At 38.0% G+C, this 12,775-nt stretch overlaps 2 protein-coding genes across 5 annotated transcripts; one reads left to right on the top strand and one right to left on the bottom strand.

Moving 5' to 3' along the window:
- Positions 1 to 1,907: 1,907 nt before the first annotated feature.
- Positions 1,908 to 5,277, bottom strand: LOC135627017 (uncharacterized). Its single transcript, XM_065132928.1, has 8 exons — positions 5,164 to 5,277; positions 4,945 to 5,012; positions 4,173 to 4,281; positions 3,974 to 4,042; positions 3,716 to 3,787; positions 2,434 to 2,661; positions 2,199 to 2,250; positions 1,908 to 2,113 (listed from the first exon to the last, which is right to left on the bottom strand). The coding sequence occupies exons 2-8, from the start codon at positions 4,989 to 4,991 to the stop codon at positions 2,046 to 2,048; spliced, it is 645 nt and encodes a 214-aa protein (XP_064989000.1). The 5' UTR covers positions 4,992 to 5,012; positions 5,164 to 5,277; the 3' UTR covers positions 1,908 to 2,045.
- A 1,446-nt stretch (positions 5,278 to 6,723) lies between these two features.
- On the top strand, positions 6,724 to 11,599 carry LOC135626998 (basic leucine zipper 34-like). Of its 4 annotated transcripts, none has more exons than XM_065132902.1 (5): positions 6,724 to 6,845; positions 7,591 to 8,212; positions 10,191 to 10,278; positions 10,362 to 10,488; positions 11,137 to 11,599. In XM_065132902.1, exons 2-5 carry the CDS (start codon positions 7,620 to 7,622, stop codon positions 11,340 to 11,342), a joined length of 1,014 nt encoding a protein of 337 aa, XP_064988974.1. In that variant the 5' UTR covers positions 6,724 to 6,845; positions 7,591 to 7,619; the 3' UTR covers positions 11,343 to 11,599. The 4 variants fall into 4 exon arrangements, with proteins under 4 accessions (XP_064988974.1, XP_064988992.1, XP_064988965.1 ...); XM_065132911.1 differs by having other exon boundaries at positions 6,755 to 6,845; positions 7,555 to 8,212; XM_065132920.1 differs by having other exon boundaries at positions 6,724 to 8,212; positions 10,203 to 10,278.
- The last annotated feature ends 1,176 nt before the right edge of the window (positions 11,600 to 12,775 follow it).

Genomic DNA, 12,775 nt, shown 5'->3' with positions numbered 1-12,775 from the left:
GATGTATCGGGCACAAATTGCCGTCGTCCAACGTGAACTAGCGCCTGAGACAAGAATGGATCCCGGAAGAGTGGAGCACCTAAACAGACGAGTAGTAACTCTTTTTTGCTTTGCAGTTCTTGAATCATTGATCTGCAAGTGAAGTTCAACAGGTCTTTCATCCTTCAAACTCCCAAACGCCGCATCAAGCACGGCATTGACATAGAAGAGCTCTCCTGCTGTCGAGCAGAAGAGACCGATGGGAATGAACTGCTGCCCGTTAAGATGACTTTTGACACTCGTGAAGTGCATTGATTCTTTGATCTCATCTGCGATCGCCAGTGCTGATGAATGCAAGCTCCTCTTCTTCTTCTTCCGAGTTTGGGTGGCGAGCTGACCCTTCTGGACTTCCATGACACCTTTCGCCTGCAATGCCGTGATCCTCTCCAACTTTTGTGCTGTCAACTCGAGAGTGACATAACCGAAGGCAATGTCTTGAGAGAAAGAAGGGGGCCAAAAATAATCGATCAGAAAAGAGAACTCAATGAACTCAAAAAGTAAATCAAAGGAAAAAAGCATTTGTTTTATTATTTTTTATTTTTTAATTTAGGATTCTTCACAATCCAATTTGACATATTTTCATTTTTAATCTATAATCAAGTGTAATAAAGGTTTTATTTACGATTATAATCCCATAAAATTATTTAACTCGCCTCAAACTTTCCCGATCGATCCAAGAAAAATACAGTATAACTAATTGCTCTTATTGAATTTTCTATTATTTGAGTATTTTAAGAGTTCTCAAGTCTGATCTGATAACAAAATAAATCATCATCAATCTATTCAGGATTTTCTTTGAGTATTTAAGTATATTAGAATATCATATATAAAAACCAAATGTTGAAGTTTTAAAACTCCATTTTTATATCTAAAATATTGATGACGACGAACCAAATTTACTTATTAAAGATTAAGGGTTCATACTATCATCCAACAAGTTTTAAATGGAGTTTTAAAACTCCATTTATCATCATCATTTACCATTTTAAAAAAAATTTCTGTGGATTACATTTGCACACTACAAAACAATTTTAAGTGTTCCCTCTGAACACTTGTGTCAATTCTGCAAGGGCTTATATGTAACTATCTCTCCAGAATATGGATCGATCTTTCTTCCCCATCATGAAGTGCTCCTGCAACTAATGATGAGGTCCAGTCGAAGGTACCACACTGCAGCCCAATCTCCCACACCCAAAGCCTCTTCAGAATCCATGATATATAGCTTAAACTGTGTCCATGCATGTCCCCAGTCCCAAAGCACTGCCATCTCCAAAAAGGCAAGGAGAAAGGAGAAGAAAAGATTTCTAGGTTTGCAGATAATGCTAGCAAGTGAATTAAAGATGGCAAAATCAGGAAAGAAAAGATCTGTATCTCTTTATATATGCTATTTCTTTTGTAACTTCTAAAATCCCACAGGTTACAAAATATTAAGTAAAAAAAAAAGATCATAACATTAATTAAGCTTATAGTTTCATGAAATAGCTAATAGGTCTAATGAAATTGATAGCAAGTAATGCGTGTGCCATGTTAGAATTAAGTGGGAGAAAATTTTGAGTCTTTCTCACCCAGATTGAGCACATTTTGATGAAATAGTTCTTGAACAATACATGAGCATAAGCTGCCAACAGCAAGGCAGCAGGCAAAAGCAGCATCTGTCTCAGGAAACACAAGCCTAGTTTACCTTTTGTATGCATGAGGGGCAGAGAAGCTGGCCATAAGATATTACTAATCACTGGTTAGCTTCTCAATCATCAAAATTTTAACCCGTTGTGTGTCTCAGAGATTCCTTCTCTGACATTATGGTTGACATTATGTATCATTAGTTAAGACAAGGAAGAAACTACAGAAGAAGCATTGAAAACCAAGAAAATATTGTAGCCCACACCAAAGTTAAAGTTGGACAAGAGAGCAAAGAAAGATGGCTAAACTTACCTGCATGACATGGTTCACATATGTACAATCACTCAACATGAGTCAATACTGATGGTTACAGCACCGGAATGGAGTCAGACAAGCAGAACTGCATTTACACAACCATCATTCTCAGGTTCATTTGTAACTTGAGCATATTTTCCTGCATGACAAGGAGGCAAAAAGATTAGAAATTTTCTAAAACATGGTGATCGGTGACGAACTTGATTTGTGGGCAACATTCTCACCCCACACTACTTTTCCTCCAGGTGTAACAAGACCAAGCTCACTCACATTTACCTGAAATCAAATGTACAAGACACAAGTCTCAAGTCTGTGTAAGCTGATGTCATCTTCGGTTTTCTTGTAGGCAACTGAAGAATCACTAGGTCTTTGGACAAATTATTTGCAATATATTGCCACTTCTGATCACCTTTGAAAGAAAGAAAAAGAAAAACCAGTGAGAAGGATGTTGAAAATTACCTCAATGATAGTTCCCCTTGTGATGACCCCAAGAGCAGTGTACATTGGACCATTTGTATTTTTCTTTATCCCGATTATGTCGAGATTGAAGGTGCATTTCAGTTCGGGATGTGTCACATTGGCCTTTGTGAATCTCAAACCTGTTGGTTGAAGAAATCGCTCGTACTTTGGCGGCTTTCTTGTGAATCCTGGTCCAACAAAGGTGGCCTTTGTAACCATTCTCTTCCACTGATAAAAAAAAAAATGCAATCAAGAGGTACTTACAGCAGCAGCAACAACAGCAGTAAGCCATGATGTCTGAACTATAATCAAGATTCAAATAAAATAAGTTCTTGAAATGTGATCAGAAGAAATTCTCATGATGAATTATAATGAAAAATGTGATCATAAGAAAATCATAAATACCGCACGATTATGCAGTTTTTACATCATAAACAACAAGAGCAGCAACAACTACAAGAACGTGATCTCCTAGTTTGATATGCAATGGAGGTCATATAACATACACTAATCCCTAAAACTATGTTCCCTTTGTTTTTTCATAAAAGAAAATTGTAAGATAAGCTGAATTCACACTACATGTCAGACTGTGAGAGGACAAGAAAAAAAGATGATGCTGCACTTTTAGCTTCCATATCTAGAAAGATTCACAGTTCCACAATCCTCTCAAAAGCACCATCTTTATATTATCTCACTGCCGAAAGAGCAGCTATTTTCTAAATTAAAAGATACCTAAAGTATCACTGGTAAACTCACATCTTACAAAAGTCCTCTCCATGTTCAATTCCTAATGGTTCAATTGCTTCTTTGTATTAAACCAAAATAAAAAATTCGCTGATAACTATACAATATGTATAAATCTTTAAGTTCCCAAAATAACCACACAAAAAAACTCAAACTCATATTTTCATGCCTCGGCTCAAGTCAAACAAGTTTAAACTCCTAATTTCCTATTCAGATGTAAAACTAAATTGTTTCCGGTTTCAAATATATTTAATGGGTGATTCAGAGGTAGTTAATCCCACTGGGTGGCATTTTGACCTCTAGGTACCATTCCCAAAATAAATAATGTGCATTAACTGAAATCTTTGCACAAAAAGAAAGCAAGAAAATATACATCTTCCAAAATCCCAAGCAAACATAATGGTAATATTTAACTAGTCCTTTATAAAGGTGAAATATTAAAAAATATAAAGAAACTTAACACAAGTGATTGGTACGCTGACACAAATCTTCCACCATGCTAGGATAAGTGATGTGTCAAAAAAATCTTCCACATTACTCTACCAAACTTACTCTTGCTTTTGCCAGATTGAATAACTTTAAACATCTCTTCTTCTGCCACAGGTCTGACCTGTTAAAGAAGAAAAATGGTACATCCATAAAGTGGTCTATAGGATGAAGGAAAAGTGTAGGAGGACATTAAGAGAATCAATCAACACAAATTTGTTGCTTTAGATTTTATAATCCACAAAGGAATGTCTTAAGAGTGAAAGAACATATGAGAATAAAGCACAGAGGTTAGTGAAAAACAATTTACCTTTGGTAGAGGGACCTCCCATTTTCCAGCCTTCTCCTTCCTCTTTTGCTTAATAGTATTACTAAGGACCTACAGATTAAGCACGACAAGAAACTTCTCATCATATACTTGCACATATAGCAACAAAAGGTTTTGCCAGAAATTTTCATCATATACATGTACATAGTCCAATAAAAGGCCACAGAGAGGTAGTGTTGACCTTCATTCGTGTTGTTGTGTCACGATCCAAAAGATATGCAGGAATGGCTCCCTCATCAACCTTATCATCTACCTTTCGCCGGGATGAAGATTCTGCATGCACTGCAAGCCTGTAAAGAGAACATAAGTGCTAACAATTAAAAATATTTTCTTTCACCCCCACAATATATGACAAAAGATAAGCTTGTGAACAACAAAAGCATCAAGCCACATAAAAAGAAATGAAAAGAACCTCTGGAATTTTATTGCACCACTGAAAAAGCAAAACACAATGCAGTGCAAAATCCTTTAGTCAACATTTTAGAGCACATACATTTGTCGATTCCTCTCATCAATTATTATGTAAAGCATATATTTTGTGCCAGAACCATCTAAGATATGTTCCTAAATAATTCCACCAAGCAATTAAGCCCTTCTTCTTTCCTACATCAATTTACATCATACAGCACATACCATGTTGCTAGATACAACGAATCATCCAAGGTAAATTCCTAGGTAATTCCACCATGCACCTCCATCTTCTTCTTCCCTACCACCTAATTTGCATGATATAACACCTCGATCAAGCAGAAAATTGATACCAAATTCTATGTTGCTAGGTCCATAATCAACCATAATTCATGCCCACTGCAACAAATTTATCAATCACTTATCGTTTGGATGGATGATAACTCTGTCAACGATCATTTCAAGAAAAAAAGCAAACCAATTTGTTGTTGTTAAAACCTAATTAGAAGACATTGTTTTATATGAAAAGGGAAAATTAGGCATACGTCTTCTTCATCGTCGCTTTCTCCGCATAACGTTTCTTGGCAAACATCTTTGCTTTAACACCAAGAACCTGTAGTCACCATATGAACGAGTCGTTAAACCTGCAAGAAACCGAAAATTTTGTACTCGAATAGCGAACATCAAGAACTTAAAAGTAGCAATAAACGAACAAATTACAGATTATATAGAGGATAAAGAAAAAGAAGGGAAAACGACGAAACCTTTCGCGCAAAAGCTGATAGCTCGTGGACTTCACGGGCTCCCTTCTTCCTCTTCCGCTCGAAGTGGTCGAGCCGGTACCCATGGCGCTTTCGGTGAAGCTCTATGAAGTCGCCTTGCGGCTGCCAACGGAGGCAACGAAACGAATCAAAGCCGAGACTGACAACGAAGGAAGAATCCCACCAAGCGACTCACGCGCTCACCATAGCGGCGTTGAAGTCAGCGGCATTCCAATAACTCGTAAGCTTCCGGCAGATGGCGTGGGGCTTTCGATTTGGCCGGCGAGGGAAGAGCGGTGGGTACAGAGCTCTCGGTACGGTCTTCCGCGGGTGACTTTAATGTTGGTCAATTTATTGCTTCGCAGAGTTCATCTAACCGTTGATCTGGTTGAAGTATTATTGAGATCTGATATAGTCCGTCTGATTCGCATGTCGTTGATCGATTTTGTTTGTTCGTTGACACCGCGAGGAATTCTAAAATCCGTTGAACCGCCCAAAGAGGAAGAGCATAATAAGATATATATATATATATATATATATATATATATATATATATATATATATATATATATATCCTATTATTTTGAACATCTTTTTATCAACCACAATTACATATATTATATAACTAAAATTTGTAAAAACTAAATTTAAATTTAGAGGGATAAATATGTGATAATGTTGGGTGACGAAAACAATTAATATTTTAGGGAACTATATTTATCTTTACTAAATATTTTTAAATAAAAAGTTAAAAATCCTTTTGTTTAGTTGAATAAAAAGAAGAAAGAAAATAATTTTGTTGCATGCATGCTTATCACCATGAAATTTTTTTAATGCCTACACATAGGAGTCAAATGCATTGGTCTATTAGAGGTGTTATGACACGTGGACCATTTACGTGTATGGTTCGGTCCACGTATGTGTGACACCATATCAGCACCCCTATTAGAATAATGTTAGTGGGTCCACTGAACCCATCCAAATCTCTTATATTTTAATCTTATAAGAAATTTTGTTTGTTTCCTTAAACGAAATTGAACCCAACCGGTCACCCCGGAATCAAACCGGCAAATCAAACCAGACCGAGTCGATTCAGTTTCCCGATTCGACTAGCTCATGTCTCACTTCTCATACACAAGAAGCTTCATCAAAATCCAAACAAATATCTAATATTTTTCCCAAAATATTATCTATTTAATTAAAATTAATAAATTTGTATTCACCTATCATAAATATTTTGGATAAATTCCAACAAAAAAACTTCTCTGTGATTTTTTTTATGTTTTACTACATATATTCTTATTTCCCATAATTTCTATAAAAAAATAACCAAATAAATAGATTTCACATTCATCAAAATGCTATAAGTCCATTCAAAAATATAGATATATATATATATATATATATATAATATTTAATTAAAAGACAACATATGTATATATAGGATTGAAATATTGATATATGTATATAAGAAAATTGAGAGGGGTAAATATGTAAAATCGTTCGATTATAAAAGCGCTCTCTCGTTTTGCCTTCGCTTTCAAGTGGACTGCTCTGGTGATCTCTCGGCCTTCTTCGAGGCATCTGCCAGTAGTGTCTTCTGCACGCTGCCATCATCCCCTTCCCCCCCACCTTCTCTCTCTCTCTCGCTTCCCCTCTCTCAATACCCCAAGTAGAACAACCAGGTACGCCGACGAGAGCCGATCGAGAACTCTCTCCTCTCCCCCAAAGCAACAAGATCTCTGCTCCCATTCCTTCTTTCTTTTCCTTTTTCTTCTTTGCCCTTCTTTTTCGAGTCTTTGTCTTCCTTAATCCAATGCGGATCGACCGGTTTCCGAAGCTCGAATCCGTTTCTGTATGCGTTTCAGGTTTTCTTGTTTCTTCAGTGGTTGCGTTTTGGTCCGCGCTTTTTCTGTTTCGTTGCCGTTTTGATCGTTTGTTTTATATTGTTTCTGTGGGTCAAGGTTGATGGCGTGCTTAGGGACACTGTTTCATTGCTCTCCCGTTTAGCTCTTGGTTGGGTTTTAGTTATTCGAGTTCTTGTTTGGTTTCCGAGCGGTGCCGTGCGTATTCTTGGGTATTGCTAGGGTTTTGATCTCACAAGCAGCTGTAATGTTGCCCCAATCCGTGCACGCTTTGAGATTTCGAACCCAGACGATGATGGTGTCTTTCGTTTTCTCTTGCACGGCGTCTCTTGTAATCGATCGATGATGACAAAGATTGTCATAACGTAGTTCGGTTTTCTTTTTTCCTTTTTTCAATTGATGTTTTTAGGTTGAAGTCTCCGTTCCTGAATACTTCTTTCAATGTATTTTTCTGGGATCCTTCTTTATTTTCATAATTTGCTTGTTTGATGAATATGTGTGTTCTTGGTTTTGGATCCTTTTATGTCAGAAATAAAAGGGAAGCAATTTGCGTGGTGATTTTTAGGTTTTGAGGGAAAATTATCTCTTCGCATCATGTCTCGGCCGGCCCCCCTCCCTCCTCGCTGCCCCTTTCAGAATAGGGGAGTGACACGCCGAGCATTGGAATCTAAACCTCAAACCACACAGACAGATGATAAATTGTGCGCCAAGCACCATAGGTTTCCTTCCCATGGTTCCCTTCTAGATGAGCAGCCTCTATGGCTCGATGACCTTTTGACCGACCCAGAGATTAGTCCTAGAGGGATCTCTCTGCAGAGATCCTCGAGTGATCCAGTAGCACTTCTGGAGGTGGCTACAAGTTTCCATGGTCCTATATCTCCAATTACTGAAGAAGATGCTCTGTCCGATGGTATCCTCCATGAATCACGGGAGTCCGAGGAAGCCAGCGAAATTGGTTATGGGTTTGAGGTTGGGAACTGTGTGTATGGGCCTAACTCGCCAAGGCAAAAGACTAAAATGGACGACTTAGAGAGCTCGGTAGTGACTGCTTTGCTGAAAGATGTTCCGAGCAACCCACTGCAGTATCTAACTGTGGATTATCCAAGCACATCTGTTATAAATGAGTTAAATGAAAAAGAAGATTCAACTTCATCAGGCAATCTTGATTCCGAGAGTATATCAAGAAGGTAAGCCAGATTATGTTCATTCAGGGACAAGTCTCTACTCATTTGACCATATGTATTACATAAATCAGGGACAAGTCTCTACTCGTTTATTAGTCATATCAAAACATATATATCTGTTTAGATACATTGTGAAAATCTCATATTTCTTGATTTTATGATCAAGTACGCAAGTAGTTTGCGTTAGATATATTATACATTTTGTACACTACTAGCATGTTATGATGGCTAACATACTGGAAGGATAAGCATTGTGAGATTAATAAGCTTTAGACTATATTGAATCCTAATTAGTCATGGAAATAATGTAGCCTTTTGTATGAGCATAATTCTTGTACCTGTTTTTAATAGTGCCTTAACAACTAGAAAATAACTTTCCAGGTTTACTGTGGACATCCTGTTCTACATATTCCTATCAGCTTTTGGACTTCTTTTTTGTTTACTTTTTGTGTATATGTTGTGTATATCCTTTTGTGTCTTTAAGGGAAAGTTAAGATGGTGCTATTCTGGCTTCAAGAATTTCTGTTTTCTACCTTTTCTGTTTGTCTGATGTCAGACTCCTTTCAGTGATTTGCAACTCTAGTATATTGGATGCTTACTAGTGACCAAAGACCCTCAAGCATCACCCAATCATCATACTCTACTACATGGAAAAGAGGCGGAATTTTTGTAAAAAATATCAATATGTCTTTCCTATAGGGTTGATTTTCTAAGGATTTTTTAAGTGAAGATGATGGAGTTTAGCTCATGGTCAATTTCATTATGTTGGTTATCTTTCACAGTATAGTTTTAAGTTTTTGAGGTAATTTAAAGTATTTTTAATTGCGATGGTATTCAGAGAATGTCTATATGACAATGACAACACTGATGTTGTATCTGCTTTTTCTGTCGTATTTTCTGTTTCGGCATAAACAAGTTTAGATTATGATAATCGAATGGTTTCATGGCCATGCATATAAGATAAGCTCGCATTGCCCATGCCATGCTTTGAGGCAAGGTAGTGAGCCAACTTGCTGACGCTGGTATCCTTTGTGACATGATGGTGCCATCCTTTCAGCATGAGGCAAGTCATTCTGCAAAACCAATATCATTAGTTCTGCCTTGCTTGTGATTCACTGTCGTGCTACATAGTTCAAGCTGTATATACAAACACTGAGATCCATGCATGAAATGTTTTGGAGCTAAATTCATGTGCCAAATGCCTTTTGTCTGTGCAACCCTTTGAGAATATGAAGTCACAAACTGCAAGTCATATTGCTATAGTAAAGTTTTGGTTCTTTATGGTTATGGTAAAAAAAGGGTTTCTTCCCGAGTGGCTGTTATTTCAGTCAATTTATTTGGAAAAACAGGTGGTAAATTGGTAGATGATTTGGAGTACACTTGTGCATCCAAATGGGCATTGGTCCTTTAGATAATCTTCTTTTTCTCAGGTTGAATATTCTGGTTCACTGTGTATAATATAAAAAATATAAGAGAAGAGCTGCTGCATATGGCTGCAGGCTACATTATTGTTTGTATGTTGAGGGTTTCCTTTGTTTCCAAGACAATATCTGGAAGCCTTGTGATATTATTCTCTTAATTGAAAATTTGTGTTCTTGATGCTGGTTGTATGCATGTTATTCTCTTAATTGAAAATTATTATTTTATTAATTGAAATTTTGTTATTTATATGTTGAGGGCTTCCTTTCTTTCCAAGTCATCATCTGGTATTGTTCTCTTAATTGAAAATTATGTGGATTTAAAGCTGGTTGGACTAGAGGTGAGTCTTTAAGTGTGTTGTAATAGAATTCTTTTTATGATAGCTTTTACTAATCTCATTATGTTTCAAATGTGACATGTTTCATAGCTAACATGATCTTTTTAAGATCTTGTTTGGTTCTCAGCTGCTCATCTTTTCTTTACCTATGCTATATGTGTATCACATTCTTGTGAAGCACCTTTCCCTTTCCACTGGAAAATTGGTGTTTTTTATCTTACACAGATACTTCTTCAGGCGCTCAGGTCAGCGTTCCAGGGTTCGTAAACTCCAATATATTGCTGAACTTGAGAGAAGTGTTGACATACTTCAGGTAATCATGCAATTTTTCTTGTTTTGGTTCTCTCCCTGGTTTTTCTTGGTGGAAATTTCATTTTAGCTTGTCTTGTTTTGCAGACACTGGGAGCAGATTTGGCTGCAAGAGTTGCTTCTCTGTTTCAGTACCGTCTTGCTTTATCTGTAGAAAACAAGAAACTAAGGCAGCAACTTGCTAGTCTTCAGCAGGAGAAAATTATCAAGCATGGTATGTGATCCCCCGTTCCAAGTCCCCATGTCCTTGTTCTTGTCATATTCACCTGCTTCACTAAATTTCTATGCATCTCTGAAAACCGTTGGTGTCTGCTTTCTTAAAAAAGAGTTGTATCCTTAAGGATCAAACTGGTTCCTTGTCAGCTCTAAAAGAATTCTGATTTTTTCGTCTAGATGTTCGATTATGGTTTGGTACTCAACTATGCTTGATGCAGAGTTAAGTCCAATTTTTAATTTGGTTTCTAGTAAATTCGATTATAGTTGAGACATTCTAACCTTTGTCACTATATGATTCAAAGCATCAGAATCATCTTGAGTATCATGTATCGTCCAACAGATAAACATTAATTTTTCAAAAGGTAATTGAACATTTGCAAGACAAGAAGGGAAAGAAGATTTAAAGAGTTTAGGTAGGCCAATCTCAGGATTTTAGCCAAAACGATCTTCTTTATATCTGTTAGACATTGTCAAATACGGATTATCTTGATCATTTTGCAGATCAACTGGGTGGCATGCCCGAAAGCATATCATAATTGTGGCCTACATTAGCTAGCAAAGATAGGAATACATGCAGTAACATATACCCGCAAATCCTGCTTGTTATTATCTCCTTCTCTTCATCCGGAATTGCTACATTTGACAGGTCAGCATCAGTCTCTGAAGAATGAAGCAGAGAGGTTGAGAATGATTTATGGGCGCCACCGGAGAAGCAAAAGTGCCGCCTCGTGCTTTGGTACAAGTCCGTCTGTCGTCGTCGATCCTTCACCAATCGATTGGCAAACGTTGGACTTGGGAAAGCTCAGTCTTGGTGGGAACCAAGTTTCTATGAAGCATGGATTAGGTCACTGATGAAAGAAGACTGAAGAATTCCAACACAACACCACACCGTCGTTTGCTTGCTAAATCAGGTCTTGTAGCAGCAGACCCTTCCTTGCTTGCCAGAGGTAAAAACCTAAGACTTAGTAGTTGTTGCCGCCCAATCTTTTCCCCTGCAAATGTGTTTACTGTGTGCATAAATTTTGGCCTAATTACCTGAACTTGTGAGCAAGGGAAACAAATCGAGACATGACGTAATATTAACTAGTAGCAGTGATCTTGTTGTTGTACTGGAGAGCTGTCAATGGATCTCCGTCCTCAAAGCTCCATGTCAACTCTCTTTCCTCTTAATGGTCTTACATGAGGTCTCTACTCTGGTCTCTACTCTGGTGTTAGGTTGCTCGGTGTGGCAAATCACGTATTCAAACGATTATGCTGGCAAATTGTCTCTCAGATCGGACCATGGTTCAAATCAAAATCAAACTGGGCGAGAATCGGAATGGAACTGAACTGAATCGAAGGTTTCAGCAGTTTGGTTTTGGTTCTTGGAATCTACCCAACAATTCTAGGTCTTGGAATATGGACCTAACGATTTCGATTTTTGGAATTTGGAATCCGAACTTAAAATTAGAAATTAAAATAGACGGTTCCGATTCGAAATTGGAGTCGCCTGGATTCTAAATTCTGCAAAATCGAAACTATCAGTTAATTATTTTAGAGTCGATTGTGGTTAAAAAATATATATATTGGGTGTATTTTTTATTGAAAAAAAACCCAACATTTTTTTATCTTCAAATACACGTTTTTGAATGGTGGCAAGACCCGCTACAACGTCTTGGACAAAAGGACTAGTGTGATTAGACTAACTGCAGTGTTACGTGAGCTCTGTCTTCGGAAATGAATGGAGTATTGCACACACCTATGAAGCTTAGATTAGCAATTATGATATAATAGAGTTTGAACTAATGGATCACTGCTCGGTTTAGTTGTCGACGGGGCAATAAGATGCATGCTGTCAGTGTAAACAACTTTATGTCGTGGCCTCGGGGCCAACGCGGTTTGGTTTGGGTCCGAATGGACGAGGATCTTGTACGGTGTTCCTCGAGACCGCTGAGGTGGCTGATCACGGTGATCCGGTCGGGATGTTGCGTCGGGAGGGAAGCTTTTCCGCAGCGTCGGGAAGAAGTAACCACGTCCTTGTACCTGCACCCAGGTCGGGTCGGAAGCTCGGCCCGACCCCTCCGACGATCAAGTTAGTGATGGGAAGTGGTATGTTCTTCTTCTCTTCTTCCTTTTTTTCATCGTTTAGAACTCGGGAGTATTTATAGGGAAGTTTAGTGTTACCTGATGTGCCTGCCCGCAGGAGCAGGATCGTACCTCTGATGGCGTCTGACATTATTGTTGGCGTTGCGTGAAGAACCGAACTGTCGCAGGGCATGGGTGTGCCTCGGTCGTCGTTCTCCTCT

The sequence above is a fragment of the Musa acuminata genome, chromosome BXJ1-3 (assembly GCF_036884655.1).
Source record: "Musa acuminata AAA Group cultivar baxijiao chromosome BXJ1-3, Cavendish_Baxijiao_AAA, whole genome shotgun sequence".
In the NCBI taxonomy this organism is placed as follows: domain Eukaryota; kingdom Viridiplantae; phylum Streptophyta; class Magnoliopsida; order Zingiberales; family Musaceae; genus Musa; species Musa acuminata.
Note: the sequence above shows the minus strand (reverse complement) of the source record. Positions and strands in the feature narration are given on the sequence as shown.

What these genes read in the sequence shown, in the direction of transcription:
- LOC135627017 (XM_065132928.1), bottom strand. Translation starts at nt 4,991, where the DNA reads ATGTTTGCCAAGAAACGTTATGCGGAGAAAGCGACGATGAAGAAGAC. An exon ending in AAAGCGACGATGAAGAAGAC is followed by an intron (nt 4,282 to 4,944) that starts GTATGCCTAATT and finishes TTCTCTTTACAG; the next exon opens with GCTTGCAGTGCATGCAGAAT. An exon ending in GCAAGAGTAAGTTTGGTAGA is followed by an intron (nt 2,662 to 3,715) that starts GTAATGTGGAAG and finishes TTTTTTTATCAG; the next exon opens with TGGAAGAGAATGGTTACAAA.
- LOC135626998 (XM_065132902.1), top strand. Translation starts at nt 7,620, where the DNA reads ATGTCTCGGCCGGCCCCCCTCCCTCCTCGCTGCCCCTTTCAGAATAGG. An exon ending in TCCGAGAGTATATCAAGAAG is followed by an intron (nt 8,213 to 10,190) that starts GTAAGCCAGATT and finishes TATCTTACACAG; the next exon opens with ATACTTCTTCAGGCGCTCAG. An exon ending in GAAGTGTTGACATACTTCAG is followed by an intron (nt 10,279 to 10,361) that starts GTAATCATGCAA and finishes CTTGTTTTGCAG; the next exon opens with ACACTGGGAGCAGATTTGGC.